The sequence below is a fragment of the Phascolarctos cinereus genome, unplaced genomic scaffold (genome assembly GCF_003287225.1).
Source record: "Phascolarctos cinereus isolate Bilbo 61053 unplaced genomic scaffold, phaCin_HiC Scaffold_9;HRSCAF=440, whole genome shotgun sequence".
Taxonomy (NCBI): Eukaryota; Metazoa; Chordata; class Mammalia; order Diprotodontia; family Phascolarctidae; genus Phascolarctos; species Phascolarctos cinereus.
The window spans coordinates 158,978,649-159,000,068 of record NW_027556402.1 but is presented as its reverse complement, the minus strand read 5'-3'; the positions used below and the strand labels follow the sequence as shown (position 1 = coordinate 159,000,068).

Sequence of the window (21,420 nt, the reverse complement as noted above, 5' to 3'; positions counted from 1 at the left end):
TCAAAGATGTCAAAAGCTTAGCATCAATTCACAGAATGATTATAGTAGATTGACTGTATTGCTGTCCTTTGTGTAACATGAGGTTAGTTCAGAAGGTAAAACTTCTTTTTACTACTGACATTTGTCATACCTAAAATTCTTCATTTATTTTCAGATGCACTGACTGCCAGATAAACTTAAACTTTATTAAATTACACTTTTAAAAAGAGATTGACTAACATTGAGTAATTGACTTGGGTCCCTGTATGTCAACTTGTATCTTACCAAGGCAGCAAGTGGGTGTGTTAGTCAGTATCAGAGGAAATCATGTTATGTCAGTTTAAGAATCATTGTGTTTCAGTGTGTTTTAACAAGAATATATTTGGGGGGAGAGGATGAATTATAATCCCTTTAAAAAAGCACGTTAGGGAGATTTAAGCCTGCGAGGGTGGTTTAAAGGGTCATTTTAAAGAATCTTGTGAAGAAGGTTGGGCTAGACATTTGAGGTCCCTTGCAAGACTAATTCCTATGATTCCAACTCTCTGATTTAGAGGACTGGAATCACAGATTACAGAATCATAGATTACAACTGGAAGGAGGCTTTAGAGGTATTCTGTATCAGTCCCTTCATTTTATAGATGAGGAAACTGAGGCCCAAGGAAATTAAGTAATTTGCCCAAGGTAATACAAGTAGTAAGCATTAGGAATCAAGTAAAGAAGAAGTCTCTTTGGAAAAAAAAATTCAGAGGAATACTGGTATATTTATGTAGGTAATTGGTCATTAGCTTTTTGTTTTAAAGGGGACGGTTATATAATTTAAGCACTCCATTATATATAGAGCACTCCATTAATGAGCTGAGAGTACCAAGAAGGGAACTACAGGACTTTTTCTCTGATAAATTGTAAGCAGGTAGTTGGAAGCCACGGTCTCTGAGCTCCTTTGCAGATCTATAATCCTAAAATCATTCAAAGACTTTTTAAGAAATCCAGGTTGCCTGAATCCTCAAAGAACCCTGGCTAGACTTAGGTGCCAGGTATATATCTTGAAAGGCCTTTTTGTTTCTTAAGAAAAAGATTCATTGATTGTATTTAGAATGAAAGGTACTTAGGGATCATGTTACCCAAGTCCTTTATTTTACACATGAAGCAACTGAGGCTGGAAAGGGTGCTTAGTGTTACTTAAATTGTAAGCAGCAGAGCCAGCTTTGAATTTGAGTTCTCTGACTCTAAATCTGATGCTTTCTCAATAATAATTCAGGCCAGTCTTTCTCTCCTTTAATCCCTACCCTCATCTCTTTACTTTCTGTCCCTCTATTCCTTCCCTCTTTGTGTCTTTCAGGACAAACCAATGTCAGATATCGTGGCTTGAATAATTCCATGTAAATTGTGTATCTTTATGATCTTAAAACTGGAATGGACTTTGGAGATGATTTAATCCATACTCTTCATTTAAATTATAAATAGACTGAAGCCCAGATGATTTTAGTAACTTGTCCAGGGTCACATAGAGTTGGGATTAGTCCCCATGTCTCGTGACTACCAAGTCAGTAGATTTTTCCTATTACAGTAAACTACTTCACTCAATTTTGGTTCAGTTCAACAGGTATTTCTTGGGGGGCAAGCCACATACCCAGACCCTACACCATCTACTGCTGGGAAGGGGAAAACAGGGTGTTTGCTTTCTGAGGAGCCAGCTAGGGCCAAAAAAAAAAAACCCAACAAAAAGCCCAGCCCCAAACCAGCAAACCCACACACAGATGAGAGGAGTGCTTTGCATTTCAGTGTGATAAACTCAATGTAATCAGGCACCCAAACACATGACATATGACATATTTTGTGTACCATAGGACTGTGCTGTGTTTGTAATTGGCGGTCAGTGATTAGTTAATTCTATTCCTGTTGTTTCAGTAGTTTATTCTTGTCGCAAAGCATAATTGACTGGGTCCTGTACAGTATGTGCTTTGATTCAGTTAACCACACGAGGGAAATCCTTGACTCGTGACTTATCCATTTGGGCATCAGCCGGATGCTGCTGGTGGCTAGGCCTGAATCGTAGGCTCCGGGGTGGCCAGCCTGGTAAACCCAAATCTAGAAAGTGAAGGAGACACACCTCCTTTGGAAGCAATTACAACATTACAGTTCACAGACAAGCAGTAATTATCACAGCTTACATGTACATCCTGCTGTACAGTAATAAATAGTGCTCTAGGCAAAGTGAATGCTGTATTTGGAATCAGGAAGAACTGTGTTCCTGTCCGGCTTCAGACTCTTATTTAGCCATGTGACTCTGAGCACCTCTTGAGGCTTCACTTTTTCATTTGTGGAATAGAGATAATAATAGCACCCACCTACCAGCGTGTTTGTAAGGATCCAGTGGGATTATATAGGGTGTTCCCAAAAGTTCTAGGGTAGTTTTAAGGTCTAATAGCTAAAACTTAAATATTTTTAAGCTATTAAAGCTTAAAACTGCAGTAGGACCTTTGAAATGCTGTGAATAAAGAAAGCTTTGCAAACCTTAAAGCATTATGTAAATATTAGTTCTTTTTATTATTATGTGCATAAGACTTCTCATAGGATGAATTTTTTGGCAAAGAAGATCATGTATAAACAGTATGCAAAAGCAGTGAATTATGCATTCAGTTAATAAAGTACATTTTAGACCATTCATGGCTAATTATACATTTTGTGAATTTCAAGATTTTGGCGGCTGGAGTGGAACAGAGAATCTGGTTGGCTACGTGGCTGCTTCCCATCCCCACCCCCACCTGCATCCCCATCCCCTTCAACCCCTTTTTCTTTTTCTGAGGGAATGAGGAAATGAATCACAACCTTAATCTGTTAGTACATACAATAGGGGCACTTGTTCTGTGAAGGTTCTCTGGTGCTCTGACTTTGGTGGTGGTTGTAATCAGCTCATATTCTGGAGCTCCAGGGAACAATTCCCATACCATATCCTTTAATCTTCAAGTTAGTCCCATAATTTTTCCCTGTTGCAGTGAATGATTGGGAATGAGATGAGGTACTGGGGGGGGGTCCCAAAGCCTCAGAGCTTTGGTGGTCCCTGAACTCTGGTAAGGCTCTCCTCTGAGGAAGATTCTTTGAAGGTTGTCTTCTTTTTGAAGGTTGTCTCCTGTGTGCACATCACACTTTTTAAGTACCGGAAGACTTTGAGCTCTTGGGAAGCTGATCCTTGCTTGTCTGTCTTTGTCTATTCCTTCTCTCTTAGGATATGCCTGTTTTTAGAGGACAGGGACAGTTTGGTATAGTGTATAGAGTGCTAGTCTTGTACTCAGGAAGACTTGGGTTCAGATCCTGCCTCTGTCTCTAGTAGCTGTTTCTCCATAAGCAAGTCATTTTGTTTCTATGGAGCCTCAGCTTCCTCATCTGTAAAATGAGAGGGTTGGATTGGATACCTCCTCAGGCTCCGAAGTTATGGTCCTATGACTTTCTTCCAGCTCTGAATTCTGTGATTTCATGACTTGTAACTCAGCCACATTTTTTATTTGCTAAAAGCTGAGAGGCATTCTGACATTGTGTTGGCTTCAGAGTCAGGAAGACACGGATTCAAGTCTTGCCTTTGACTCGCCCTGGCTGGGTTACCCTCTGAGTGCCCTAGGCAGTTTTCTAAGACTGTACATTTCTGGGTGAGTGTCCATTTGCAATAGTAGAGGAAGTTCCTCACCAGAAGCTCCTTATAGGTTAAAAACAAAACAAAAACTTGGTGAGAGAAACATGCCATTAGCTTTAGTGGAGTTTGGGAATTATGCACATTTCAGTTTTACATGTTTCTCTTCCATATTAGTAATGGAGAATTAGTTACAATCGGAAGTTATTTTCAGTAGGTTACTATTGGAGTGGGAATTCTTAACCTTTTTGTGTTCTGTGTTCTTGTGTTCTGGCAGTCTGGGGAAGCTCTTCTCAGAAGAATGATTTTAAAATGCATAAAATAAAGTACCTAGGTTCACAGAGGAAACCAAATATATTGAAATAGAATTATTAGAATGTTAAAAAAAAAAACCCAACCCAACTCAACAAGTTCATGAACCCCTGTATCAGGGCATCCAGAGGGTCTACAAATTGCACAAGAAGCAGCAGAAGTTAGCTTACTGAGAGGCACAGAGGTTAAGTTAAGTGTAGGCACTCGGAGAGTTATGTGGGAAAACTATGGTTTTGGGCATGCATCATTCATTACCCGGAGATGAGGTGTTAGATGCCTGGGATCTCAGGCGTGTGGATACATAGGAGTAGCTGCTATTTCTAAGTGGGACAAGGCTGCCTTTCCTGGAAGGAGTTCTTCCTTGGAGGCCTTAGAGACTTGCTGACCCTTCTGTTGGGTATGTTGGAGTGAGGATTCTTTTTTGGGTATGGGTTGCATTAGATGGCAGCTGAGGACCTTCCAACTCTAAACTTCTGCAATTCTGAGCCAGGTTGTAGTATCATGGATTTAAAACTGGAAAGGAACCTTCGGATATCATCTATTCATTTTTTCTTTCAAAGAAATGAGGAAATTGAGTGAAGTGAAGTGATTTTTCTTATGGCTTCTAAAAATTTGTTTTCCCATAGAGTCCCTTCAACATTTGTCATTTTTCTTTTTTGGAAAGGAAATCTGATGGAAATTCCCTAGATGTGAGATCAAACCTTAGATTTGCTTTAATTTGTATTTCTCTAATTATTAGTGATTTATAACTTTTTTTTAAAATCCCATTGATAGCTTGGATTTTTTACTTAAGGTAAGGATAGAAACAGCAAATGGTATATAAACTGAAGTTCTCTGAAGTTTCAAAATTGGAGAACCAAATTTAAGTGATTGTACTAGATTATATTAAGTCAGAATTATCTAGGAACCTCTAGATTTGGAACCAGAGAAGCAGAGCAGCCTTTAGAGGTGTTCTGAGAATAAAACCTGTTGTTTAAGAAAAGATGTCTAAGGACCAGGTGATTGATTACATGAGATGTCTAAGACTCAAAATGTGCTGGTTAAGTGGATATTGAGAATGGGTCATTAGGATACAAGGGGACTTGAAGTTAGTATTGGTGATAATTCTTGTATTGCTTTGCATGGTTTATGTTTAAGTAAGTCATATATCATAACAGAGGGGAAAAGCTCCCTTAACTCTGTTTGATTCCAGGCATGAGTCATAATCTGACAGCCAATCATATAGTCACAGGGTATAAAAAGCAAGGCTCAGGATTAACCAGGTGGGGAAATTTTCTTTTCAGAAAGGAAATATCACAGTGGGGAAATAGAGTCAGGAGTTTGGCCAGGCCAAAGTCATTCCCAATACTTTTCCCAGGCACAGACATCCATCTGTAGCAGTTCCCAGACTACACATATGTCATTTTCTACTGTTGACTTTGTGGCAATTCAGACAACTATCCCTGTAATCAAAGCCCAAAACAATAGTAAGTTAACAGTCTCAAAATTTTTTTTACCTTAAATAGCAAAATTTCACTAGCCATAACTTAGGGCTTGAATATCTTTCCTGATGTTTCCCTAACACTTAACATTTCATTTATCCTTTACTTATAAATTAAAACTAACCATATTCTGATGCTTGAGACATACAGCAAATACCTCACATTCCAGTAAGGGAGACAACATGTATGGAAGGTTTCAGCTGCAGTCGGTTGGAAAAGTCCAGTAGTCTTTATGGTGCAGAAGCAAAGAAAATGCCTCTTCTTTAATGTCATTTGCACTGATAAAATCGTTTCACTTTCTGATGTTGAATCATTTGTCGTGGCCAGGGAACTTTCTTTTCTGGGTCTTCAGTAGCTGGGGCTCTGTACGTGTAGGGGCAATTGTCAGGCTGCATCTCCACTGGGATTGCTTCCCAGGATGATGGTTGCAAGCCCTAGGCTGGAATCGTGGCTGTTCCCAAAGCCCTTGGGTTCAGGGCCCTCTGCTGTGTCCGTAAGATTTAAGGGGGAGGTCATGGTTGAGTTGGCTGGTGGTAGTGGTTGATTTTCCTGGTGCGTTTCCCTCCCTTAGGACATTGCTGTTTCAGCTAGTCTGGGTTGCCTGTCCTGTGTGTGGAAGCTGGAGGGGGATGGCTGGCCCCTTCCTCACAGGAGTTGTTTTCCGGATAATGACTGGGAGGGCTGGGCCGAAAGCAGGATCAGTGGTCTGGGTACATGCCAGGGGCTCAGAACTTTGTTCATTGGCACAACGGAGAGAATGGGGAAAGGGCAGCTGCTATTGAACTTGTCACATAATGTCATCATTGCCCAATGCCTTGATGGATTTTGTGGCTAAGATCTCAGGCAGTTTGTTGCATAGCACGATCCACACTGGCCAAGACACATACAACATGGAGGGGAAAGCCATCCAGGTCACTAAACTCTTTGGAGCTGCATTGTTCTCCCACAAAGAGGTCTCACCTGTCTCTAGCTCTGGTTCTGGTGCTAACCCTTTAACTCTTTCCATAGCAATAGCTATATACATCAGCCCGGAGGGTGGGGCCCTGCCTGCTTTTATCTCCTGCCTACAGGCTATTTCAGAGTGGGAAAGCAGCTGGTGCTCTCATTAAGGCTGCCTTCCTGCTCTACCAGTCCGCTACCTTGCCTTCAGGATAGAAGTCATGCTGTCTTTCCTCCAAGAGTTACCTCCCACTTCTTTTTGAAGAGAGAGGGGGACCCTGCTTTACTCTGTGCTCCTGGTGGGAAAAACTGGCTAGGGTCTGCAAAGCTAATTCTTTGTTTACCAATGCTAGTCTGTTGTTTCAGTGGCTCAGAATATCCAGACTTCAGCCTCTGCCTTTCATTTTCTTCCTTTTCTTTTGGCCAGTTTTCCTTCTGCCCCCCCTCTGCTTAAATGCTTGGGAAGAATAGGTCATGCATGTAGTGCCACACTTTAAGGTTTACATAGTAGTTTTCTTTGCAACAGCCGTGTGTGTGTGTGTGTGTGTGTGTGTGTGTGTGTGTGTGTGTGTGTGTAGTAGGTAAATTGAAAGTATTATTAACCTCATTTGTAATTGAGGTAATAGGCTCAAAAACTGATCTCATTTGCTGGTGCTCACGCTGCTAGTTAAGGTTGGAGCTAGGATTGGAACCCTGGTCTCCCCTCTTCCCACTACACCCTGTCTAAAAGTTCCCATAATATTCATATATGTGTATACAGACTAATTGTTTTTTTGTCTTTTTTTAAAGGAGTGGGGCCTGGGTCAGTGAAGTCACCTTGAAATAGGATTTCAGGATTCTGCTAAAGGAGGTGGGCTAAGTATCTTTCAGCCCACAGGGCAAAGGAATGTGGAAAGAGCAGGTGGTTTATATTTGAGTTTTAATTCTTTGGGGATTTGTTAGGAATGGATATTCATTCTAGTCCTCATTAGGCGTGTGTTTTAGTTGCCTTGGTACCATGCCTCGGGTAAGATAGTGTTTAAACAAGGAACAATTCCCCTAGGATGGGTAGTCCTTTTGTCAATAGCCTGTATTCTCTTTGGTCCAGTAGCTCGAACCAAGTAACTTTTGTTGATGTTTTATTTTATTTTGAGAAATAAAAACCTTACTTTTTACCTTTGAAAAAATTAAACCTGATTCTTGCTGACTTGGAAGGAATCCAGAAATAACCATCACAGTATTTGGCCTTTGACTTTAATGTATAAATTCAGAGGAGCAAAGGAAGGGAGAAATGATATCAAAAACATTGTAAGCAGTAATATTTCAATAGGAGCAAGTTCCATTGTCATTAACTCTTTTCTAAGGTTCGCTCTTTCTTGTCTTACCTAGGGACCACCCACACTTCTTTCGCAGATGATCAAGGTCTCTGTATCTGAAGCACAAGAACCTGATTTCATATAAAACTGATTGCGTAAATAGCAAAGTGTTAGCCTAATGGGCAGTGTATAATTGACTGCAACTAAAAGCGAATTGGACCCTTCCTCTCCTCTGTGAGGCTTTCTTGGTCTGATTCTCTGTGGCCCTTTTCACATGCCACGTTCTATTCTAATAACTTTTCTCTTAGGTTATGAGCTCCTCCCTCTCTTTCAGAGGTGGGGGACTATGAGTATGGAGCATTGCATATGTACTCAGATTATTGGTGTGTTACTTAATTTTGTTGAACTCCTCTTCCTCCCTTTTTGTTCTGTGTTCCAGGATAGCTTGCTGAGTGTGTATGTGGGAGTTGAGATAGGGATAAGAATTTGACACCCCAGATAAGTAAGGAAATAGTAAGATTGTACCTGGCTAGCCTTAATGAATTCAGGTCACCTGGTCCAAATGAAGTATATCCTTATAATATAACTAGGAGATGTGATTCTGATGAAAGCATGGAAACTCGAGGGGAGATTCTACAAGATTGGAGAGGGGGAAATGTTATCCTGATTTTCAAAAAGAGGAAAAAAGAGTCTGCTAACCATGGACCTGTGAGCTTAACTTCAATTTTTGGGATAATTCTATAACAGATTATAAAGAGTTAGTAAACAAACCTCTAGAAAGAGAAGTAGCGATTATTTAAAAAAAAAAGCCCAGCGTGTCTTCATCAAGAACAGGTCATGCCAGACTGACCTCATTTCCTTTTTTGATAGGATTATTACACCAGTAGTTGGGGAATTTTGAGGATCAAGTATCTCTTGTTCATGTGGAGAAGATGGAGAGATGGGGATTAGAGGATAATACAGTTAGATTCAGAACTGGTTTGGGTTGCTAGACACAAAGAGGAGTTGTTAATGGTTCAGTGGTCAATATAGGAGGAAATCTCAGGTGGAGCACCCCAGAGATCTGTGACTGGTCCTGTGTTGTTTAGTAGTTTTATCAGTGACTTGGATAGTATGGTATGCTCTTACATAGATGACATATTCTTCAGATTTGTAGGTGGCAAGAAGTTGGAGGAGATAGCTAACACAGTGGAAGGCACAACTGGAACCCAAAAGGATTTTAACAGCTTAGAGCAGTGGAGTCCCTGCTAACAGCATGTTGGCTTTTAAAAAATCACAAATTAACATTATCTATGTTGTATTGCATTTTTATTTATATTGTTAGACATTTCCCCATTACATTTTAATCTGTTTGGGCAGGCACTGAGGTGTCTTATAAGATTTGAGTTAGATACCTCTGAGCTATATAGCACTGGTCTGATGTGAAGTCTTTCTCTTGAGTCCAGAAAAAAATCAACTTTACAAGTATAAGGTGTAGATAGATGAAAGTTCTGAAAAACACTTAGGAAATGGGGAGTATTGAGTCAGGGACTTTCCAAAGGGTGTTGGCCAACTCTGTGTTATGTACTCTGGAAGACCCCTGTTGCAAGTCAGTGTAATTATGGACCTATGAGTCTTAGTTTAATTGGCGCTTTTGACATTTTGTAATGAACTTATATAACCAGACTATATAAAAGAATGCTCTGATTGGATGGGTGAGCCTTGATCACTAAGGGATCATTGACCTCTATTGTTGGTAATTGCTAGCCTTAACAATAAATAGATTATGCTTGGACTTTTGTGCCTCTGTTTCCCTTAATCGCTGATTTATTACGACACTATAGCAATGGTCTCAATCTAATAAGATGAAATTCAGTAAGGATAAATGTGAAGTCTTTCACTTGGGTACAGAAGAAAATCAACTTGACAAGTATAAGGCATGGATAGACAGCAGTTCTGAAAAAGACTTAGGAAATCTAGTCTAAGGAAATCAAGCTCTAATTCTAAGGCAGCAGTATGATGTGGCCTCCAGAAAAAAGGCTAATGGGATAGAAGGCTGTATTAAAAGTCACATCTTCCAGGAACAGGGAGGTGATAGTTTCACTGTATTCTGCCTTTGTCAGACCTCATCATCTGGAGTATATTGTGTTTCCATTGTTCAGAAGAACATAGATAAGGTGAAGAGTGACCGGAGGGACGGCTACCAGGATGATGAATGGTCTGGATTCCATGATATAGGAGGATTGGTTGAAAGAACTGGGCCTGTTCAGCATGGAGAAAAGAAGAATTGGGGGAAACTTGGTAGCTCTTTTCAAGGTTCTGAAGGATTGTCATGTGGAGGAGGGGTTCAATTTTGTTTGGCTCCAGAACCAGGAGCAACTACATAGAGGCACATTGAAGCCTGATAGAGGAAGAACTTGTTACCACTACAGCTCTTGCAGAAAGGGGGAAAGAGGTGGTTGGGCCCTTCTCCTTGGAGGGTCAAAGGGAGGCTAGATGACCAGTTCTCAGGTATATTGTTATGTATAGTCCTTTTGTGTAGTTAAGTTGAGCTAGATATGGGTCCCCTCCAACTTGAAATTCTGTGATTCTGTAAGGAATATATTTGGAAGTAAAGTGTTAAATAAACAAAAGATAAAAATTCAGAAAAACGATTGGAAATTCCTTGAAGGCAGGAACCATGTATATTTCATTTTAAAAAATTCTAGGTATCTAGAAATATACTGGTACATAATAAGTGTTTGCTAAAGTTTTAAAACTTGAATTATGCTAGATACCTTTCAGTCTGTGAATGTTTGTTCTTTTCAAGTCAGCTACCTATTTTTGTATAGTTTGTGGTAGCAATCTTTTCTCATTTTAGGTGACAGGATGTAGAAAGAACATGGGGACAGTGTGTCCCATTTCAGTCAAATGTGAATTATAATTTGATTCTATTTCTGATATTTTTTCAAAGTGACCTATAAACACTGGGTTTAAACCCTGTGCTGACTTGAAGAAAAAAAATTTTAAATAGAAAAATAAACATTTGGAGTCAGTTTGAACTTTAGGAAAGACAGTATTTGGATACAAATTTGAGAGACTTCTCCAGGGTCTTAAACCCAAATCTGTAGTGGAGGGACTACTTTATACTCTGCCATTTTGAAATGTGATTCTGGCTGGTGTCCAAAAGGTGGGAAATTGTGACTTTGCTTTAATGGCATTGCTACCATATTAATTTGTTGTGATCTGTTAGATACCCTCCCTGTGATCACTAAGTACTCCTTTTGAATTTAATTTTATTAATAAGTCTATTTTCCCTGCCTCCCACCTCCCCTACTAAAAAAGAAGAAAAAGAAAACCCTTGTAACATATGCAGTCAAGACAGAAATAAGTTCTCACACTGGCCGTACCTCAGAAATATATGCCTCAGTTTGCATCCTGAGTCTCTCACTTCTCTGTCAAAAGATGGTTAGCATGTTTCATTATGAATCTTCTGTAATTGTGGTTGATCATTTTGTTCATTAGTTCTTAAGTCTTTCAAAGTTGTTTGTCTTTTTAGTTTTTTTATTGCATAAATTGTTCTGGTTCTGTTCACTCTGCATCAGTTCACACAAATCTTCCTAGGTTCCTCAGAAAACCATCTTATAGCACAATAGTATTCCATTAAATTCATATACTATAATTTGTTCAGCTGTTCGCGATTGATGGGCACTTTGTAGTTTCTAGTTTTTTGTTTTGCTTCCAGCTACACACACACACACACACACACACACACACACACACACACACACACACACACACACACACACCCCCCCCGCTACGAATATATTTGTACATAGGTTTCCTTTTCCTTTCTTTTTTATCTTTTTGGAGTATAGAGCTAGTTGTAATATCACTGGATCAAAGGATATATAAAGTTTAGTAACATTTTAGAAACATTCGGAAAGCAAACAGTGCATGTCCAGTTCTCTTTCTAAAAAAAACAGTTTTACCATTCCTAATGCTTTAGGGGTGTCCAGTGTGATTAACTGCCTGTTGTATTTACTTTCCTGATCCCTTCACGTTTCTTTATCAAGATAGTATTACTCCCTTCACTTCTGAAATGTTGCATACTACCTTCACATGTAGTTAAATGAGGAGAACATCTTAGAACCATTCACATACTGATTGACAATAATGTTTGTGAACCCCATAAAAGAATAAGTTCCTTAGAAGACAGAGCATATCTTGATTATCTCTGTATTTCCTTAGTACAAGTGGTTCTCATATGTATATGTATATGTATATGTATATGTATATGTATATGTATATGTATATGTATATGTGTATATATATATATATATATATATATGAATGTATATATATGTATGAGGCACTTAATAAATGGTTGAATGAATTCTTTTATTTTTCTGTGCATCCTTAACATGCTTATCACCAGTAATTTGTTTGTTCAGAGCTTATAGGTATGGACCAAGTTTATATTATTTAACCTGTGCTATGCCTTTTATAGATTGATGTTTGAACGATGATAGATGGTAAGAGTTTTTTCTGGCCTAGAATTTTAAGAGCTGCATTCTGTTATACTTAAGATCATTTTATGATTTTAATATGGTATATCCCAAAAGTCTTAGTTCAGTTTTAGGCTTTAATAACTTTGGAAGTATACATGCTACAAATTTATAAAAAACAAAATTTGAAAAGTAAATAATTTAAATTTTAATATATTGATAGGCTTTTTATTAAAATTCAGTGGAATTACCATCCTGTGTTATACATTGCTACAGTCTATTTGAAACTTTGTGAAAACTTTGCTACTCAGTTGACTGAAAGAATTGCACTGGGGTAATCCCAACTTTAAGACCGTCTGGTTTTGATGCATACATGACAATTCTGATATGAACTCATAAGAAAAAGTCTGATGGAGATACATCAGGTGACCAAGTAGCCAAGCCACGAGAAATTCCCCTGTAGTTCTACCAATCTGAGAAAGGGTCAGCTAGAAACCATTACACACTGAATACATATTGACAGGGTGTCCTGTCTTGTTAAAATTCAAATTAAAAATTTATCATTCAGAGTTCACAAAGCTAAATAAATATAAAAGGAATATAAACAAACTTACAGAATTTTTATTTTGTTAAGTTTGTAGCATTTATACTTTTGAGGTAATATTAAAGCTTAAAGCCACACTAAGACTTTTGGGACACCTTGTACTTGTTTGTGCTCTCATGATTAAAATAGAATTTATCTCTTTATAGCACTTCATGGTTAAAGGCATTTGTTTTTTTGGAAATGCTTGTATGGTTTAGGCATTCCAAAGCATTTTTCATTGTAATTGACCTGGTATATTTACATAGGAGGTCAGTCTCTGAGGAGCTCAGCACTCTCAATGATTTTTCTACTTCCTCCATGATGTGGAGTGGCCCCAGGTTCTAAAGGCTATGTTAGGGCACCTCTGTTCTGGCCAACATCAACAGCCTGGCTGCGTTGGTCATGGAAGACTAACCTTTCTTTTTTTTTTTTTTGACAAGGTTACCAAACGGGGTATATCAGGAACACTCCTTGAGGGTACACGTTGTCTTAATTTTTATTTGTATTTCCCCCAATGCCTGGCATAGAATATACACGTAATAACCACTTTAATTTTTCATTCATTCATCCATTCTTTCATTCATTCCTTCATTAATTCATGTGACTTACCTAGATTTGAGCAAAACATTTGACAGAATCTCTCATGCGTGTTTTTATATCCCTACTGTTTAGCACAATACCAGGCACATAGTAAGCACTTGTTAAATCTTTCCTTCCCTCCTTCCCCTCCCCTCCCCTCCCCTCCCCTCCCTTCTTTCCTTCCTTCCTGCCTTCCTTCCTTCCTTCCTTCCTTCCTTCTCTCCCTCCCCTCTCACCCTCCCTCCCCCTCTCTCTTTTTCTTTATTTTTTTCCCCATTTATTCATATATTTTAACTGGCAGAAATATCTCATGGATTTTTTTGTGTTCCTAAATGCATTGCCAGGTATATGTTATTCACTTAATAAATATTTTTTTTTGCTTTCATTAATTCATATAGTTTACCTAGATTTTTAGCAAAAAAATTTTGATACAATCTCATGCATGTTTTTATGTCCCCAGAACTTAAAACAGTGTCTGTCACATAGCAGGCATTTAATAAATGCTTGCTAAATGAATTGAATGAGTGAATGCTATTCTTATGAAATAGTTGGAGTGATGTGGGCTAGACAGCCATTTCCTTCCTGGTCAGAATCATGTTTGTGTCATCAGAATCTATTCTTGAAACCATCTTGCGTCTCTTGGGTTGACTTTTAGGCCTCACGGTTGTTGTGCTTGTTCTCTAGTTGAACTCTTTAAAATTTTCTCTCCAAAATCTAGAGCACGTGTCAGACCCTATGTAGTTTTCCAGTCCTTCTGTATCATACAATCTAAGATATTTTGATTGTTTCATCCCAAGGTTCCCATCATTTCACCTTCTGCAGCTAGTTCTTTGTTATTGGTTACAGTTTGGTCTAAAATAGCAATACTCTTTATTTACTTATTTATTTTAAACAAGACTGAAGTTATCAAAGTCATATCAGGATTTTATCAGCTGTGATGCTTTTAGTAGAGAGAGGACTGCACTAGATGTTTGAATAGTCCAAGGCCCTCATCACTTTTATATCAGTTCTGAGTATGATAGCTCAGTAAATGTATGTGTCTCCATTGACTACAGCCCATTATTGCGATAACCTTTAAAAATGATAACTAATATCATGCATTTTCTAACATTTTCAGAACACATTATTTTGTGCCCTCCTGTGGTTTCTGGTAGGTACTGAACAGTCTTGTGTAATTGAAATTTGCTTCTCTTTGTATTTGAAGGTCTTTCTAATGGTTGCATGCAGAATTTGTTATTGGATTTATTAAATTTAAATAGCCTATATGTTTTGGAGTTTGCAGCACAGGGTTGTGTTTTTTTTGATGGAGATGTGAATTCTTTTAAATGATACTTTGTTTTCTGTGTTCAAATGTTTTGGGCAGTTTTCTAACATTATTTCTAGCTGTATAAGTGTACAAGTTTTTTGACATGTATAATCATGGGACATCTATAATTCTTAAATTGTATCTCTGCATTCCATTCTATCTTTGATATCAGTATGTTTTACTTATATAGAGCTCGTGGGCTCTCTTAATGTTATTCCTTTTTACTTTTCTTCTATGTTAGCCTTCACTTATGTGTAATTGTATGTCCAATTAGTTGTTCTCCCTTTTGTTTATTAGGTTCAATTTGCCACTGTGGATTCCAGGTTTTCTTTTCTACCGATTATTTCTGCTGGGCAGGCCATACATTTTGCTTTTGTAATTCTTATTTCTTTCTTGAACAACTTTTGGGAACATTGTGCTGTGGTTGCACGCTGTCTTTGGAATCCACAGGGTCCCCTGCCTCATCAGGCCTTGATTAATTTCTTTTGTCTTGAGTGCTATTTCTGAATTTTTTCTTCCCTTATTCCTTTATCAGTCACACAGAGCACAGAATTAGGACAAGGAGGGGATAGTGAGCTTCTGAGGTCCAGCAGAAACTTTGGTCAAGCCCATGTAGATAGTCATTATGTCTCTTTTTAGAGGGCAATGATAAGAACATTTTTAGATGGAATCTCAGCTGTGTGTGTCCATCCATGCACACTCTAGTATTTATCACCAAATATTCTAGACCACTTGGTGAATATTATTTAAAATTTTCAGTAAGAGTACACTTTGTTTAATGAAATTATTTAATAATGTCCCAGTTGGCTTCAAAATGTTACTTGCTTAGTATTCCAGGGATTTTTAAACCTCATTCTCCCCTTTATAGCACAGAGTTCTACCCTTCCTGGGTGCTTTTGAGTGGAACAGGGTGTCCTGTGCCAACAGTAATCTTGAGCTATGCATGTGCCTGAATTGAACATCACTAGTTATCAGTACTGCTGCAAGAGAAGGGAGATAACTTTGGAATATGGCCAAGCACATCTTTCCCAGCCTATGCCTGAAAATCTTAAGAGATTGTCGAGTGGGAAAACTCCACTTTTGGCATTCTTTCTGACCTTGGCAGTCTTTATGTTGCCCCTTTTGTCATCTAGGTGGTGGGTTTTTTTTTTATGTGAGCATTCCCCCTTCAACAGAGAAGAATTCTTCATTCTTCTTTCACATGAAAGGAATTAATTAAAGACCACTATGTTTTGTGGTCTGTTTTTATACTAATCTATTCTTAAGGCATCATAAATGTGCAGTTCATGTGATTTTTGTTTTTGAGTGTGTGTATTCTTTCTTTGTGTCCTTTGATGTACGAAGAAAGAGCTCTTTGCTCTTACCAAATTCAGACATGTAGGGATTCCAAACAGTATTAGGAACAAGGACTGGAAGAGAGGTAGAAGCAGCTTGTAAAATGTACTCTTGAAGGAACAAGGTCAGTAACTAGAAAGATTCATATGACTTGCTGATAACATGATTTTTGCTTTGCTGAAAAGTGTCAAAGTACAGCAGATACGCAGGCCTTTTTTTTCAACTTTTTCCTTCTCTTCTACCTATGCCTCCCCCTTCTTCTCCCTTTCTTTCCCCTCCTCTTTCACCCTTCCCTTCTTCCTCCCTTTCCTTTCCCCTCTCCTCATTTCTTCCTCTTCTCCTCCTTTTCTCCTTCTCTCCTCCTTCTTTTCTTTCATTACTCCCCGCCACTCAGAAAGCCTTCATCAGATATAAAAATCTTGCCAGCATTTTAAAGAGGGAGAACGTGAGAGGCTGCTTTTTCCAAGGTCCAACATGAGTCACTGTAAAGCTAGGAATAAAATCTCATAGGACTGTCTTGTGGTCTGGGCTATGTCCAGAGTCCTTCTATATGTAGTATTTTATTGGCCTCCAATGGATGCATAGTGGATAATACAAAGTACATAATACAGTCACAGAATATTTACCATGCTATTACTAGAATGTACCACAATTCTGATTGTTTATGTTTTTTAGGCTCAGTTTTCTTCAGAAAATGGTTAAAAGAAAACATACCTGAAGTATATCTGCCAGAAACTTTTTTCTACAAAGTTAAAAAATGGGATGAATTTATTATAACTTTCATAACAGATATATTTGTCATTAAATTTCCATGACATTAATTTTTGGAGAAGGACAATTTAATATACCCCAGATCCTCAGGGAATCGAGGTTTAAGATGGCAGAAATTTTTTCTGTTAAAGTAGCCCCCCACTATATATATTGATCTTTGACATGACTTTGAAGAGTTTCTGGCTATTTCCATTTCATTTCTTAACCAGATAACTTACTGTACCTCTGGGGAGGAGTTTTTGAATCGAAATGAACTTCTTTAGTATTGTAGTGGGGATATTGTTTTATCAGTGTGAGTTCTTATATTGGTGAGGATTGAAACCCATCTACACTTACTTCTCCGGTGCTGGATTTGCCCTTGAGTTTCTTGGAGCACCTATGCAAGATGCTTGAAAGCCTTTTTCTTGATCTAATATTCTTGGGGTACCACTGCAGGACTCAATTTCACATCTGTCATCCCTCTCTCTCATCATGAGACTAGCCCACCTTTTCTGATTGTGCATTTCCTGAATGGCATGTTATTGTTGTGGACCAAGCCATTGTTGGTAGCATACGTCTACTATACATTTCTCCATTTCCCTAATTTTATTTTTTTACTGAGAATTATAAAAAAAAGAGACACAGTTGTCAGTTTGGTTTGCCTCTTACATAGTAGCAACAGAGAGCCTTCCTTGAAAGACTTAAGTTATTACCTTACATGACTTTCCTGTTTATAAAAGCAGTAAATGGAAACCTAAATAATGCAGCATTTTTCCCCCACTATGGTTTGGCAATGTATCATCTAAGTTATTTCACAGATGGCGGAAGTATTTATTTCACTAATGTGATATGTATAATTAATGTTCCCATTCATCATATGTATTATCTGTATTTCTGCATCATCCTTTGAAACATCTGATTGGAATTTCATGCTGAGAAGAGATTAACAGATGTAGAGATGACAGCCTCAGTGAAGCATGTCGCCTTAGCCTTTTGATTAGTATTTTCCTTTAAGTGCAAAGCAAATGGTGCCATTGGTAAGGTCTCTTAGTTCCTGATTGTGATCTCCTCCTGCTCTGGGTGGGCAGACTGCTCTACTATTGTAAGGAAATAGAGAAGAGAACAGTAAAATCCAATCATCCTAGGAGAAGAAAAGGATAAATAATTTTGAATCCAATAGGTATTTTAAGATATTTTAGTTTGCTCTTGGAGTGCCCATTCGGGACTATTAGACTTCTTTGTAATGAAGGAAGAATCAGTTTGGATGTTTTTCTGGAAAACTGTACCATAGGTAGTAGAATTCTTTGTATTTACATAATGTGATGGTAAGCCAGGGGATGCAGAAAAATCGTTCTGAGTTAAATATACCCTTACCCCAGCTGTAAGAATGACTTATTTGCCTCTTAGGGCAAAGGAGTTCACAAATCCTGACACATACAATACTTGTATTTTCCATGGAAAGAAGACTGGAATAAGAAAATACAAAACTTTCTAAATCCTTCTCTTTCTTTTTCCTTCCTTCCCTCCTCTCCTTCATTCTTTTTTTTTCCTATCCCAATGAACAGTGAGCTTAAAAAAATATTATAAGGTTGAGCATTTGAGGAGAGCATATTTGTTTACATCTATGCATTCTCTTTACATTTGAAGTTCTAAATAGTAAACATAGTCAAATATAAAATCTAAATTCCTTATTTTTTCCCCCCAGGTGCCTGAGATCATTAGCTCCATTAGACAAGCTGGGAAGATTGCTCGCCAGGAAGAATTTCATTCTCAATCTGAATTTGATGATACTTTTGCCAAGAAGTTTGAAGTACTGTTCTGTGGACGAGTGACTGTGGCCCACAAAAAGGCCCCTCCAGCGCTAATCGATGAATGTATTGAGAAATTTAATCATGTTAGCTGCAGCAGAAAAGCTGAGTTGGACTTGCTGTCCCAGGATTCTGAAGCTCTAAATACTTTGGGAGGGTTTTCCTTAACTGATAAGTTCCGATCTGTCTTCCAACCAGGAGGCAATGTGGAACAGGACAGAAAACCAATTAGGAAGTCTTTTTCTCAACCTGGACTGCGTTCTTTGGCTTTTAGGAAGGAGTTTCAAGATGCAGGCCACAGAAGTAGTAGTTTTTTTGGTGGCTCTTTTGAGGAAAATGACATTCAAAGCCATCTAATCAGTGGACATAATATTGTACAGCCAACAGATATTGAAGAGAATCGGACTATGTTATTCACGGTAAAGCTATGTTGTGAATCCTACTCATCCTGTCTTTAATTATGAGATTGAAAGTAAATGTTCATAAATGAAAGAAGTTTCTTAGCAAATTGTTTCAGCAGTTATTAGATATAAGTGCATATGTTTTAGCCTAACCCCTTTCATTCTCAAGATAAAATCTCCCTGCCTTATAAACCTTTAAAAACTTCTGGGTGAGACATCTGAGAATCTAGTTAGTATTTCCCAGGGTTATGTATAATTTTTATCTTGTATTCATAGGAATATAAATAACTTTTTTTCCATCTGTGGTTATAAAGACAATTTTACAAAGTCAAAAGACCATTATCGCATCTTAGAATAATGTAAAATATTTCCTTTTTTAAAAAATCACTTTAATTTAATAAGCTCTTTTTTTTTTTTTGGTGAGGCAATTAGGGTTAAGTGACTTGCCCATAGTCACACAGTTACGAAGTATTATGTATCTGAGGCCAGATCTGAATTCAGGTCCTCCTGACTCCAGGGCTAGTGCTCTATCCGCTGCACCACCTAGCTGCCCCTAAACTATTTTATTTCAAATGAAAAAAGGCAGAAATTTTTATTTAAATGGATTTCAGCTAACAAGTAAATTATAGAAAATAGTGTTCTAGGTTGGAAAATGTTAAATACAGGTCATTTTAGTTGTTTTATAGATGTAGCCAACTCTTGGGTCATGTGGAATAACTTAGTATGGAAATAATGGGAATAATTTAAATATACCTCTAATCCCTAAAACATATTTTTGCATTAGATCCAGCTTATCCCTTTAGCAGTGTTGGTGAATGACACTGAAAGAAATAAATGGAGAAAATGTCTCTTGGGACACATTGGTGCCAGGATAGGCACAACAGCGTTGGCTCTAACTAGACTGGAGTCAGTCTCTATTGGTTTGGAACTACTGGAACTTGATAGCTTAGTGAAAAGTGACCTAATTTTGAAGTCAGAGGATCTAGGTTGAAATTTTGCCTTTGACGCTTATATTGTTCAAACTTTGCTTAGGTTTCCTCATCTGGGTGTGTTGGATAGAGCATTAGAAAGTTAGATCCGAGTTCACATATGGCCTCAGATACTTAACATCTGTTTGCCTCAGGTCCTCAAATATACGCCTCAGGTCCTCAAATATGCAATGGGGATATTAAAAGCACCTGCCTTAAAGGGTTGTTGGGAGAATAAAATGAGATGATATTTGTAAAAAGGCACTTAGCAAAATTCCTGGCACATATCTATTTCAATGTTTATTTCCTTCCCCTTCTCTTCCCCCTGTAAAATATTGACTAGATGACCTTTGAGCTCCCCTCTAGATATGTGTGTGTGTGTGTGTGTGTGTGTATGTATGTATGTATATGATCCTAGAAGTTGAAGCTTCTCATATATATTTTGAACCAGAAATAGCTTGACTCTGAGTGAGGACAATCAGAATGAACCTTCTTTGTCTTAGAAGAACCTTCTCTTACTGAACCTACATACTATATACTACAGGAGTGATACCTAATTAATTTGATCTCTGAAATGACAGGGAGGTGTGGGGTATTGTTTGATATCCTCTGTTATTTATCTAAACATTGATGGAATTATCTTTTTCTGGGGCTACAAAGAAATAGCAAAATTACTTGTTTGAATTTTTAGTAAAAAAAAAAGTTAAAAACAGATTTTGTGAGTAAAAGGGGTAAGCTTAAATCATATGGAAAGTTTATATTTGCTTGTATTGAACACCTTTGCATTCATTCAAGTAGTATTTATTAAATACTTACTATTCGCCAGTTACCACACAGTCAAAGATGAAATGTGCCCTGACCTCAAGGTGCTTATGTATTTTAGGGAGAAAGTTTGTATACCTGTAAGTGAACAAAAAATTCACACAGAATATAAATGTAAAGGAATTTCAGGGGTAGGAGGGAAGAATACTAGTAACTGGGGGAATCAGGAAAAGCCTTCTTTAGGAAGTGACCCCTCACCTGAAACGTGAAGGCAGCTGGTGATTCTAACAGGTGGATGCTAGGCATGAAGGGGATAGCTTGAGCCGAGGCATGGAGACCAAAGATGGAATGTAGCAATTGAGGAATATTAAAGAGTGTATAGTGGACTATAATACAGTCCATAATGGAAAGCTAGGCTGGAGCCAGATGGTGAAAAACTTTAAATGCACACAGAGCAGTCTTTAATAAAACACATGGCTGCATGAGACATTGCTGTTTTTTTGGCGTTTTTTATGCTCATACCTCTTATCAACAAATAGGGCACGATTATAATGTTTTTTATGTTCTTAACATTACTCAGTGCCTTAAAATTTATTCTATAGTATACCGAATGAAGAAATCTGAGTTATTTAATGACTTATTAACAATTGGAGGCAGCTAGGTGGCTCCTTAAATAGAATGCTGGGCCTGGAGTTAGGAAGGACCTGAGTTCAAATGTGACGCCAGACCCCTACTAGCTCTCTGACCCTGGGCAAGTCACTGAACTTCTGTTTGCCTTAATCTACTGGAGAAGGAAATGGCAGATCATTCCAGCATCTTTACTGAAAACCC

At 38.0% G+C, this 21,420-nt stretch overlaps 1 protein-coding gene across 11 annotated transcripts in view; it reads left to right on the top strand.

Moving 5' to 3' along the window:
* TBC1D1 (TBC1 domain family member 1) overlaps positions 1-21,420 on the top strand; it is a 302,344-nt gene that overhangs the window by 105,277 nt on the left and 175,647 nt on the right. For all 11 annotated transcript variants that reach the window (XM_078148318.1, XM_020991958.2, XM_020991934.2 and 8 more), the window contains one exon: positions 18,356-18,877. In XM_078148318.1, the coding sequence (XP_078004444.1) occupies positions 18,356-18,877 (522 nt within the window). The remainder of the gene's footprint in view (positions 1-18,355; positions 18,878-21,420) is intronic.